We start from the raw sequence: 13,696 nt of genomic DNA, 5'->3' as shown, positions 1-13,696 counted from the left end.
CTTACATTATTTTTTACTTTTTCTTTTTTTGGTGATATGTCTAATATGGAACTATGTTTTGCTTGATTCCACACATTTTATTATATTGTTTGCCTTCTCAGTGGATGAGGAATCTGTAACTCAGAATTAAAAAATGAAAGTTAAAAATAAATAATAATTTTCTTTTAAAGAAAATTTAGCAATTAGTGCTCCAGTTCATGCTGACTCGTAACACATCCCTGGTTTTTAGAATTCTGTTTCTATGAGGATAAAATTTAATATTATATTATTTCTAGAAACGTTTATGTTGTTCTGTTTCCCAAAGCATTCAACTGGTTTCCGTAATGCTAGTTATCTAAATGAGATTATAACTGCCTACTGTGGAGATTGTGAAATAACCATCATCAGGAATAATAACAAATTTTAAAAAATTACTTGACTTTCAGTGCCTGGTCAAAGCATAACCAACCTAAGTTGGTGCCTGGTCCTAATGCTCATAATATGTCTTTAGAATTCTGTAATGTCAGAAGTAGGAGGCATGTTCAGGGTGATAATCTAGTTCAGTTTCCTCATTTTGCAAATGAGGATACTGCCAATTTGTGGTAGAACTAGAATTTTGAATATTTGATTTTGAAAACTATTGGAAAAAGTAGGTAAGTGATCTTTTGGCTATGTGAGTCCAACACCCACATTTAAATTATATTTAATTTTAACATCTTTAATTGTTTGTTTCTTGACTTTTTTTTTAAGTAACTTTCCCCCCAGACAATTGGTCCCCTTTGTGGTATTAGAAATATAATTGTAGAAACTCAGATTTGGAGGGGACCTCAGTTGTTGAGTAGGAATACTTTTTGCCACACTGCTAAAACTCGTCATAAATATGCTACTTTAAAACCTCCAATGTTGAGGAATTCACTATCATATAAAGTACAGGCAGTACTCTTTGCTATCCTGCCTCTTGCTGTTGGGATCCTTTTGATAAATGTGATAGTTTGTTATACTTAAAGAAATAGTGGTATAGTTTAAGTATTGTAATTGCTTTAATGAGAAAATATACACCTAAATTTTTTTTTTTTAATAGTGGGCCACATTAAGAATTCAGAAAGAAGCTCCAAAGGAATCAGCACTTAAAACCTCAGCTTCTGGTGGTAAGAGAATAAATATTTTATTGTTTTTATTTTCACTGCAATTTACTCAAGATAGTTTGGTAAAAAGGAATCTATGCTTGCATTATATAGATTACTTAATTTTGTGGGGTTTTTTTTTTTTTTTTTTTTTTTGCCATTTCATTCATGATTCTGTACCTTATACACAGTGATAGTTAACATCTGCCAATAGGGCTGCACATTGGTGGGTTTTTTTAGGTTTTTGCAAAGTAAATGGAGTTAAGTGGCTTGCCCAAGGCCACACAGCTAGGTAATTATTAAGTGCCTGAGACCTGATTTGAACCCAGGTACTCCTGACTCCAGGGCTGGTGCTTTATCCACTTCGCCACCTAGCTACCCCTGCACATTGTTTTTTGATTTAGGGGTGATAAGTGGTTAACTTATCTCTACTATTCCACTGGTTTATCTTGTGACAAGGGCCTGCATTCATGAGATAGCTAGGGATCAGAAAGTAGATCTTACTAGCCTGGGAAGGAATCATAGCTATGAATGGGTTGATATTTTCAGTTTGTTGTGATAAAACTCAGAACTAGCCAGCCCCACATACTCAATGGTTTATTCATATTTTTGACATAATTGGTCATTGTGTGAATTTACATTTCCCCTCAAAGAAAGAATCTTATTTAAAAAAATGACTCCAGAGGGAATCACACATAAATTGAAAGGAATAACTGGATTTGATATTTTTAATCTTTAAGAGATGTAGTTTTCAAGTGCTTTTATTGTATAATGACTTTTTTTAACCCCTCTGATTTACATCTAAAAATATAAATTTCAAACACCATGTACTGAAAGGAAATTGGTTCATCTGCTTTTAATCCCTTACCCTTTCTGCTCTGCCCTTCTAGCAGTTTCTAAATTAATCTCCCTTATTAATGCCAAATTGGATTTAATGCCCACATAATTTTATAAGTATTGTCTTCCCACTAAAATGAAAGCTCTTTGAAGGCAGGAACCATTTCATTTTTAATTTGTTTTTACAAACCTAGCATAGTGCCTGAAGCCTGTGCTTAATTATTGTTTGTTAATTGATTGAATGAATGTATGGCACTACTTTAGATGCTGGAGATGCAGAGACAAAAAAACAAAGTGTGACTGTCACTGCTACTTCCTGCTTCTAGGATGGAAATGCCAATTCTTTAACCTTTCCTAAACTTTATTCCCTAGAAATTCTAAATATTTCTTAAAAAATTGATGCTACACTATTTTCTCTTCTAAATATTAACTTTAGTGAATCAAAAAAATCAAATACATATAGAGCGGTATCAATATGAAAGTGCCAGGCTGTTTTCAGGTTTCTTGTTCCAAAATTTCTGTAGCATCTCTTAACCCTAAATATATTTCCTTACCCTTGATTGTCTTCTACTGATCTCCCAATCAAGACTTTCATAGTTTCTGTTAATATATTTTAATCTCCAAAGTCCTGACCAAGTTAGTTTGGACAAAAGAACAATAGATTATAAAAACAGTGAACTGTGCTGTAATTAAACTTTAAACAAATTACTTCATGTACAGTTGTTCAGGAACATTCACAGCTTGTCAGGTTTTAGCGGAGGGGGGTTGGTTATAAGAGTATAGTATTAGGATACAGCCAGCTATTCAAGGTTTGATTTAATGCTTACCATAATTAGCTAGTAGTACTAAAGAGGAGACTTATATTGTCCCTGTTTGTTGCTTACGTCTCCATGACAGTGTTAATGGTAAAAATAATGTGTGGTAATTTCATTGGTCAGGGTTATTTACGTGGGCTTTTTATGAAAAAGGGAGTTTTATTTGCAGAGAAATGTCATGCCTCTTTTACCTTGTTAACAGTCATCTGCCCTTTAACCAGTGTAGTTGGTCTTGACAACCAGCCAACTGCTATTTTCATCCTCCAAGCTTCAGTAATAGGCTGTTAGTTAACTGTAAGCATCCTGTATTAAACTCAGAAGTGGTTGTGTCAGAATTGTAGTCTGGGTGGGGGTGATGAAATCACTACACTTAGCACATATCCTTGACTGGTAGAATATTCTGGTACTCTGAACAGTGTTACTGAGACATTGCCAGGGATCTCTTGGGCATGTCACGGCTTCTGCTGGGGCCACAGATGGGCAGAAGGCCCCGAAGTTCTGTTGGGTTATCTCTGGGTTTGAATGTGGATGGTTCTTACAGTCAGCTTTGGAGGACAGATGAGATAAGATAAGATAAGGTGATCATTTAGTGCCCCCCCCCCCCAACAGATGAGAAAAATGAGATCTAGAGAGTTTAGAAATATTCTTACTTTTTGATGGTGAGCTACATGTACATTTTGGCTAGTTCTCAAAGTAGATTTTTTTCTTGACTTTTAAAAACAGGGAAATTGGAGGTCCTTCATGACTATTTCTGTCTGTGGTAATATATTTATCCCTTTCCACATCTCCACTTTTCCCATGACTATTTGGGGGGCATTTTGTGGAAACTGCAGATGACATGCAAAGGCCAGCAGATAATACAGAAAAAGTGTATAATATCAACTTATTTTTTGGAGATAGCTGTATATTGAAATCAATAAGACAAATTTTCTAGGAGGGCCAAGATAATGCAATTCTTCTTTCTCAGTTTGTTTTCCTCCCAGTAAATGTGGGTGTACCACTTTAGCAGAGGGCCAAAATACTGAAGAAAAGGATAATTCCTTTTCCTTTTTGGTTAGACAAAATCTAAAAGCTGTTCCTTAGAGCCAATTTTTTTTCAGAAAAGGTAGGAGAGAAAGTTTGCTTTTCCCCTCAATTTCTTCATTACTTTTCTAAACCAGCAAGGCCAAAGTTCTAATAAGGAAATTGAATGCCAAACTTTTTTTTAGAATGAAGGAGATTGCTTAACCTTTCCCTCTTACTCTATTTTTTCTTTCTCTGTTTGCCATTTTATTGACCTTGTATATGTTAGGATTGCCTGAAAATCCTTGAACTCTATAAAGTCTAAAGAAAGAGAGAAATTCGTTGAATATCAGAATGGATAAAGGCTACTGACTTTCTGAGTCAGAAAGCCTGGATCCTGCCTCTATTAACTAACACCAGTATAACTTTGGATGAGTCATTAGATATGTTGAACTTCAATTTACTTAAAAATGATAAATGTTGGCTTGCTTTTGAGGATTCTGTGAGAATTCAAGGAGAATAGATGCAAAAGTACTTTATATAGATTCCTAAAACTATACAACTGGAAGGTGGTAGTAGGAGTAGTTATTTATTTTATTGTGAGGCTGTTTGGGTTGTGACTTGCCCAGATCACTCAGCTAGTAAGTGTCTGAGACTGGAATTTGAAGGCAGGTTCTCCTGCCTCCAGGACTTGTGCTCTATCCATTGTGCCACCTAATTGCCTTAGTAGTAGTTATTACAGCATTATTCTAAAGTTTTAAAATACTTTGTACCAGAAATGTTAGGAATTTTTTTCTCTTATGTGTCATTTAGGCAGGGTTTGTTCCATAATCTGTTTACATTACTCTAGGTGATTCATTGTTGTGTCATTTCCGTCATTTCTGACTCTTCATGACTGTTTGGGGTTTCTTGGGAAAGATAGTAGAGTGGTTTGCATTTCCTTCAGCTTGTAAATGAGGAAACTGAGGCAAACACCGTGAAGTGTTTTGCTCAGAGTCACACAGCTATGAAGAGTCTGAGTTTGGATTTGAACTCAGGAAAATGAGTCTTCTTCCTGACTTGCAGGCTCTAGAGATCCACTGTACCATGTAACTGCCCCACATGTGATTTCTTATCTTGTACTTAAATTATCAAATTTGGTTAGGGGCTTTTATTTGCCAAGTCTTGTCCCAAGAGATGTAGTAGGATTTTCTCAATAAAGCATAATAACTGCTGTGAGAGCTTATGTTAGTGTCTTAACTGAACTCTGTTTCTGTTGTTCCTTTTCTTCTATTCAGGTGTAATCTTTGATTTTACCTGATATCATTTCAGTCCTTTCTTCTTCCCCCTCCAAAATAATACCCCCCCCCCCCCCAGTGGTACAAAGGAAAGAATCAGGATCTGGCTGAACTTACCTTCCTGGGCTCCTTTGACTAGAAAAATGAGTGCCTGGACTCTAGGACTAATGAGGCTCCTCTGCAGTAGGCACACTTCTATTTAGCAAAGGCTTGCTCTTTTTTAGATTAACTCTATCAGACTGTTTCTCATTGTATCTCTCATCAGTAAGATCCCTTCTCTAGTCAAATTTCTCTGGAAGTGCCATTCCCAAGTGTACAACAAAGTGGGTAACTCTTTACTGGGGAGAATTCAGGGAAGAGTTCATGAAGGAAGAGGTCGAGTTTGAGCTGGACCTGGACTGGAGAGAATGCACAAGAAATGTGATCACTAGAGCTATTCCAGGAACAGTGAATTTGGCTGGAACATAGGGTACGTAAAGGAGAGTTCTGGGAGATAAACTGGAGACATATATTGAAGACAGTCTATGTAGTACCTTGAATGCCACAAGGAGGGTTTGATTGTTGGTATGTGTAATTGTGGCAATCTCTGGGGCAGGGAAGAAAAAAAAAGAAATTTATATGATAAACTTTGTTGTATATTTAAAAGGGCTAGCAAGTTGTACATAATAGATTTGCAGTTTCATGTGCAAATCTTTTTTATTAGACCATTATGGAAATGTCTGTTTTATTCCATCAATTAAAAATAAAAATTTTTAAAAAGGAGCAAGCCTGAGCAAGCCTAGGAGTCAGAAATAAGCATAGTAATAACTAATTAGCCTTTCTATTTAAGGTTGTCAAAGTGCTTTATGTATATTATTTATTTGGTTCTTTCAACAGTCCTATGAGGTAGACATTATCATCTTGATTTTACATATGCATATACCAAAGCTCAAAGGTTAAGTGACTTTTCCAGGGTCCCATAGCCAATAGTGAGGTGGGATTCAGTCTCCTGTAAATCTGGTGCTCTCCTTATGTACTTCTTGCTTCCTGAAAACTGCATGTGTATGTGTGACCCTGGGCAGGTGGATTGTAAAAGGTTGAGATGGTGCTGATCTGTGGAAGTGGAGAATTTTCCTCATCTAGGAATTTACTGCAGTAATAAAAGCCCCTCTCACCCTAGGGCCATGGTTCAGGCTATGTTAGTAACTTAGGTTTGAGATTGGAGTGAAATGAAATGTTGAGAGTCCACAACAGTTCACAGAAAGGGATTTTCTTATCCATAGCATAAAGACATTCACAAAGAGAAGGCCTATTCCTTGAAGATGCAGCATGAATCCAAACTGCTGCCCTACTCTGGTCCAAAGTCTCAGGAGAAAGTCCTGTGACTTTAGGGTATGTTCACTTCTGCTCAGCAACCAGGGAGCTATGACAGTGTCCTGAACCTTGGTCCCTGGGCCAGTCAAATCCTTATTAAAAAAAAAACAACAAACCAAACAAAACTAGATTTAGCTGCTTGAGGTTATGGGGAAAAACATCCATCACTCACAAAGTTCATGGGACCACTCCTAAAGGCTTTCTGGAGAATTCTTTCAGTGGTTTGAGCCCTCATCTCAGGAAAGTGAGAAGTCTGAGGCTAGACTGCCCTGGAAAAGATCCAAAGCTTTACCCTTTGAAAATGAATCCTTTTAACCACTCTTGGGAGAGTGTCTCTGGCCCTGGCCCCATTCATGCTTTACCAGGCAGTCATCTTTTGGCCATTTGCATTGCTGCCACTAACTTAACATAATCAAATCAACTCTGACATTGCTTCTGGAAAGTTCATTCAAATCCCCTATAACTCAACTCACCACCATTCCTGTCATTTATTCTCTTTTTTAAAAGTTAATTCTTATAAAAGACTTCCCCTAGTGAAGAACATTATGCTAAGTCATGTCCTCATGGAGCTTACAACAGAGCATGAGGATGACAACATAAATAACCACTAGATTAAATCCAGCAAGATGATAGAAACAGTGACCTCCCTACAAGTCTTCTCTGTTCTGAGACATTTTTTATTCTCAGCATCTGTTATTGGATCCATTAACGGATCGTTCCTATGGTGATCCAGAGACGAGATAGGTATTTCATTCACTCTTCAGTGCTCTTCAAAAGACTGACCCAAGTACCATAAGAAGGAGCCACTTTGTGAACATAATACTCTGAAGAGAAACCCATTAGAGTGATGGATTCATTACAGGTTTGTTGAATATAGATAGTATTCTGTGATCTAACCAATTGTCCTCTTTGCTTTTCCTAACTTATGATATTCCATTTTCCATTGGAACTAGTTATCTGCCATACCTGGGAGACATCACCTCCTTAGCTCTGCCTCTAAGAATTCCTAACTTCCTTGGAGTCTCAGTCCAGGTATTACCTTTTCTAAAATGTTTCTTAATCCCTCTCCTCAAAAGTTAGTAACCTCTCTTCCTAAACTTCTAAACCTTGTATTTGTTAAGTGTGTGTACATTTGAATGTATCTACATACATTTTTGCATACTAAAACTGTTTCATTTTTTCTAGCCATAGGCTTAAACAGAATGCTGACTGATGCTCTGTCCCTTCAGTAGACTCTACAAAAACTTCCTGAGGGCAGGATCTTTTTTGTTTTTGTTCTTAAATGCTTAATATCTTGCCTAGCACTTTGCACATGGTGGTAGGTTGATTATAGTAACTTGAAGGATACTTCATTGCTAGGTAACACTTAACCTGAAATGGGTTGTGTTTTTTTGAAGAGTAGAGCTACAGTAATGGATGGATTTGTGAAAGGGAGTCAATTACATCCTTTTCTTCTTGAATAAATGGAGTATTACCAAAAATCTTGGCTTTGGACCAACACAAAGGTCCCTTTTTCAGTATCTCCATGTCCTTAGACCAAGGTGAGACCTTTAGGATCAACTTGGAAGAGATAATGCAAATTGACATGAATCATTTCTACTTGATTAGGAATTTGATAATGCTTTTAAAAATAATTTTTATGTAGTGTTTTAAAATTTACAAAGCATTTTTCATACATTATTTGATCCTCACAATAGCCTAGTATGTTAGGCTTTATCGATAGGAAGACTGAAACTTACCTGTGCTCACATGGGTTAGAGAGCACCAGAGGTAAGATTTCAAGTTAATTTCTTTCTGATTCCAAGTATAGAACTTTTTTCCCAGAACTCCTGACTTGGTTGGTTGGTTCAAAGCTTTCATTATTGAAGAAGACAAAAATGACAATACTGTGTTAGAGACAAATTACAATTTGTCTGACTTGACTGATCAGACCAATATGAACTTGGAATGCTCTACTGCTGGTTGGCACAATTAGTCCATGTGAACACCCGGGGGTGGTTACTTGACACTTAAAGATCTTTAGTTTCCTTTGAGTTGCTTCCATTTTGCCTTGTTTATAGAACACAGCACCTTCTCTGATGAGGGCATGCCATACTGTTACCCATGCTGCACAATAAATTCCAAAAGTTCTACAGAGAGATCTTGAGTGTCCTTGTATCTTTTTTTTTTCTGACCTCCCCTGCAAATGCTTGCCCTGTTTGAATACTCCATAAAAATAATCTTTGGCATGTTTGGCACTCAGACTACATGGTCAGCCCATCATAGTTGCACTCTCTGTAGTAATAGTTGAATACTTTGTGCTTTAGCTCAAGAAAGGATCCCAGTGTCTGGTATCTTCTTCTGCCAGGTGATCTTCAGAATCTTCCTCAGCTAAAGTGTTTGATAACATGGCTGAAAACATCATACTAAAAAATCATGAGAGCAAGTACACATCCTTATTTTACTCCATTGGGGACTGAGAAATCTGGAGAACATCGTCCACTATCCAGAACCCAGGCAGACATGCCATTATGAGACTAACATACAATACTGATGAACTTCCCTGAGCAACCATGTTTTGACATAATTTTCCATAAATCTTCACAACTGATGCTATCAAAAGCCTTGGTCATATCTACAAAAGTTGTATACAGACCTCTGTTCTGTTCCTGGTATTTCTCCTGGAGTTATTGGTAGCAAACATCTTATCGACTTGTTTCTCCGTCTTTTCTGAAACTACACTGGTTTTCAGGGAGGTGACCATCTTTCAGGTGAAGAATCAGTCTATTGAGGGGCAGCTAGGTGGCGTAGTGGATAGAGCACCGGCCCTGGAGTCAGGAGTACCTGGGTTCAAATCCCAGTCTCAGACACTTAATAATCACCTAGCTGTGTGGCCTTGGGCAAGTCACTTAACCCCATTTGCCTTGCAAAAAATAACAAAAAAAAAGAAATAGATAGTACTTACTGGTAAACCCTATAGAGTTCTTATTTTTAATTTAGCAGCTTCTGTGTTTCCCCATCATTTTCATCAAATCAGACTTGATGTTTGTGAGTGAGCCTTCTGCTCCACTGTTGCCAACTGTGTTGACTCAGTTTTCCCTCCAATTAGCAACAAACTATTCCTGCTCAGTGAAACACTAATCTCTTGACCAGGATTCTTTTCCTTTTGCCTTGGGGCCACTGCTTAGGCTGAATGTGTATATTTAGCTTAGAGTTGATGAGTCTGTGATCAGTCCAGCACTCTGCACCACACTTTGCCTTTGACACTCCCAATCCTGTCTGTCTCTTCTCCTTACAATCTCATAGTTTATTAGATGCCAGTGTTTGCTATGATGGTGCGTCCAGGAAGTTTTATTAGGTAAACAGAAGACGGTGTTTGGGATGAGAATGTCATGAGATGCCCAGATTTTCCATAGTAGGTGACCATGGCTGTTTCCAACTCCATTCCTCCCAAGGACTCCCTGCCATGTCTGGTAGTCTGAGCCTAATCTAGCATTAAAGTCACCCAGAATTATAAGCTTATCCTTTTTTGGTACATTGATGATCAGGGTCTCCAGGTCTTCATGAAATTTTTCTTTTGACTTTGTCATATGTTTGTCATGGTAGGAGTATAGGCACTGATGATGGTGGCATGGTTTCTTTCTGCAAGTGGTAATTTCATTCATTCACAAACCTGTCTTTCCCTCCTTTTCTAGTCCCTTCTTCACCCCAGGAAGTGTGATCCTCTGGCCCAGGCTGCCTATATGCAGGGTTGTGACTACAATTTCAGTGTATCCCTGCTACTTCATCACTTGCCTATTGCCACATTGCCTATTTAAATGAGGCGGAGTTGCACAAGTCCAGAGGCAGAACAGAGTCAAGATAACTGGTGATGATTCTAGATGTAGTGGATGACCTTGGCATCTTCCATGTCTTACCAGACTCTAAGCATTCCACAGCACTTGCTTCAGCTGCCTTCCTGGCTGTTCCTGAATTGGTATCATCCTCCCATTTTGCCAGTGGAAGATTGCTTGGAGTAGATGTCACCCTAACTCACTAATGACTTTGAGACCCTTTGGATTATCCTTGACTTGATTTATTTAGCCTGTTTGCCAAAATGGCTTACTGGGATGTGGTAGCTGTGCATGCTATAGCTTCTTGGAGCCACAGGTAAGCTAGGTGGCTCATACAGACATCAGAGATAGAAAGCAGCCCTGAAAAGGACTTGCCAGCCCTCACACCAGGGATACTAGTCTTCTGCTACTCTTTCCTGTGGGCAGTCATCAGAACTGAATATCGTAATCATCCTTCTACAACTGGAGAGTATAGAATCTATTGTATGGTAGAAATAGCTGGTACAGTCACCCAAACTCTTCTGACCATCCCGTGTGAAAGATTCAATTTACACACAAAGAGAAAGAATATGTTGTTTGTAGATACATTCCCATAGGTTTGAACCTTTTGTGGAAATGCAGGTGGACATGTAGTAACTATAATAATGGGCCAAGTAAAATGGGGATATGGACAGTCTTCCTTCCCTTTCTTCCCTTGAAAGTTGGTTTTCTGGGAATTTGGTACGGGGTTTTTTGCAGGGCAAATGGGGTTAAGTGACTTGCCCAAAGCCACACAGTAATTATTGTGTCTGAGGCTGCATTTGAATTCAGGTAACTCCTGACTCCAGGGCTGGTGCTTTATCCAGTGTGCCACCTATCCGCCCCGTGGTACGTTTTAATGTATAGTAATAGAACTATATTGGTTTCTATTTGAGCAATAATAATATTAATAATAATAACTAGCATTTATTTAGCATTATAAGGTTTGCAAAGTGCTTATTACAATTTTAATCTTATTTATCTTCAAAACAACCCTGGTGTTGTTATCCTTATTTTACAGATGAGGAAAGTGAAGCAAGTAGAGGTTAGATGATTTGCCCAGAATCATACAACTTATAAGAGTCTGAAGACATATTTGAACTTGAGTCTTCTTGACTCCAGGTCCAGCATTCAGTACACTGTGCTTCCTCATCTATTTCTGGGCCAAACCTGAAGATTGCTATTGTCTCTCCTTCCTCTGCCATAAAAAAAAAAAATTAGTTGTTGTTGAATTTGTCTTTGAGAGGAGAAAGGAGGATATCTTCCTGCTCAGGGTGGATAATATGATAAGGACAAAAGCTGAACTACTTGACTTCATTTTGCTATTTTTTTTTTAATTAAAGAAATCCTTGGATTAGAAAGAACAAAATGGCCAATAGGCAAACAAAATGGCTACTACTTGCAACTTGAGATCAATAGGGTAAATTGGCCCTAGATGACTTTCAAGTCACCAGACCCAGGTGTATCTGTATTCTGGGGCGGGGAATGAAATACTCAAGAATGAGAAAGGGTATCTAGGACCAAGGAAGGGAAGAGAATCAGTTGCAAAATGTAGAAGCTATTACTAAAAGAGGATTAGTGTATATTTGGATTGGAAAATAAGGAGCTAACATTTTTTTTAATCAAGAGCAGATCCTGTAGGATCTCATTTTCTTTCACTCACTCTCACAGTCCCTTCCTCACCTTAAGCACAGTGCATACAGAGACAAAAGACAGACCCTAACCCCAAAGATCTCACAATCTAATGCAAAAGAAAACCAAGGAACAAATATGATCTAGCTATATGCAGGACAAAGAGAAAATATTAAAAAGGTGAATGCATTGGAATTAAAGAGGTTGAGAAAGACTTCCTCTAGAAGGTAGGATTTTAGCTGCAATTTAAAAGAAATCAGAGGGGCTGCTAGGTGGCATAGTGGATAAAGCACCGTAGTCAGGAGTACCTGGGTTCAAATTTGGTCTCAGACACTTAATAATTACCTAGCTGTGTGGCCTTGGGCAAGCCACTTAACCCCATTTGCCTTGCAAAAACCTAAAAGAAATCAGAGAAGTCTATAAGCGAACTTAAGAGGAGGAGGCATAAGAATGCCTAGAGAATGCTCTGAAGCAAGAGACAGAGGGAGGGTCTTGTTTCTAAAATAGCCAGGAGGCTAGTGTCACTGGGGTTAAGAAGACTGGAAAGATAAGAAGTACCCGGGTTATGTGTTTGCTATTTCATCCCAGAGGTAATAGGGAAATCTTGAAGTGTACTGAATAAGAGAGTGACATGATTGGATCTGAACTTCAAGAAAATCATTTTGGTGACTGAAGGGAGGATGGATTGAGGCAGGCAGATCCAGCAGCAGGCCACGGTCTATGGGTGAGACAGTAAGAACCTGTCCCTGGTCATTGTTGAGAAATATTGAGAAGACTGCAAGATTTCAAGAGATGCTTCAGCAACTCATTGGATATGGGAGGTGGGAATGGGGTTGTGTGTGTGAGGAGTCCAGAATGACCGTTAGTGAGAGCCTAAATGGTTCTGTTCTCTCCAGTAAGAGAGTGAGGGAGATGGAATATTAGGAAGAAAAGATAATGTGTTTAAGAGGTATACTAGAAATGCACTTTGAAATGTTTGAAAGACAGTTGGAAATGGAGATTAAGGATCAGTAGACAGGTTGGGATAGGATGTATAGAATTGAGAAGCATTAGCACAAGGATAGTAATTAAATCTACAGGAACTGATGGGATCACCAAATGAAGAAGAAGAGAAGAGGGTCTAGGTCAGAACCACATGGGAACCCATGATTAGAGGATGTGACCTGAATGATAATCCAGCAAAGAGCCTGAGAAGAAACTATTAGGTAGAAGGAGAGCCAGGGGAAAGTGGGGTTCCAAGAACTAGAGAGAAGAAAATATCAAGAGGAAGTGGGTGATGGATGGTGGCAAAAGCTAAGGTAGAGAACAGGAAGAATGAGAATTAACAAAAGGCTTTGGATTTGACAATGAGATCGGTGATTTTGGGAGAATAATGAGGTTGGAGTTTAAATACTTTGTTGATTGCCCCAAGAATTTGTTCTTGGCCATATTCATTCAGATAAAGGTATAGATGGCATGCTTGGCAAGATTTTCAAATAATGCAAAGTAGGAATCAACAAGTATTTATAAAACAGCTACCATGCACTGCTGGGAGCTGGGAAGACAAGCAGATAGAATGAAACATTTCTTACTTGGAAAGAACTTACATGCTGGTAGGGGAGACAAGTACGGATAAAAATATCTAAAATGAAAATGAAATCAATAAATACAAATATCTACAAAATAATAAAATACAAAGTAGTTTGGGAGGAAGGGAGAAAGTAGTTGGAGGAATTGGGAAAGGTTGCATTTAGTGCCTGGACTATGTCTTAATGGAACAGATGCCTTCAGGAGTTTAGGAAGGACTGACTGCTGGAATGAGAGCTGTTAAAGGCAAGGAGCACAGTTAGTTTGGAGTAATAAAATGA

At 38.2% G+C, this 13,696-nt stretch overlaps 1 protein-coding gene across 4 annotated transcripts in view; it reads left to right on the top strand.

Annotated features, from left to right (window-relative positions):
- The window catches only part of GPAT3 (glycerol-3-phosphate acyltransferase 3), an 87,364-nt gene that overhangs the window by 24,743 nt on the left and 48,925 nt on the right, over positions 1 to 13,696 (top strand). For all 4 annotated transcript variants that reach the window (XM_074228593.1, XM_074228595.1, XM_074228594.1 and 1 more), the window contains one exon: positions 1,061 to 1,127. Coding sequence is in view for 1 of the 4 variants with exons in the window: in XM_074228592.1 (XP_074084693.1) it covers positions 1,061 to 1,127 (67 nt within the window). In the remaining 3 variants the exon portion in view is untranslated. The remainder of the gene's footprint in view (positions 1 to 1,060; positions 1,128 to 13,696) is intronic.

The sequence above is a fragment of the Macrotis lagotis genome, chromosome 3 (genome assembly GCF_037893015.1).
Source record: "Macrotis lagotis isolate mMagLag1 chromosome 3, bilby.v1.9.chrom.fasta, whole genome shotgun sequence".
Classification (NCBI taxonomy): domain Eukaryota; kingdom Metazoa; phylum Chordata; class Mammalia; order Peramelemorphia; family Peramelidae; genus Macrotis; species Macrotis lagotis.
This window is presented reverse-complemented; position numbering and strand designations above follow the sequence as displayed.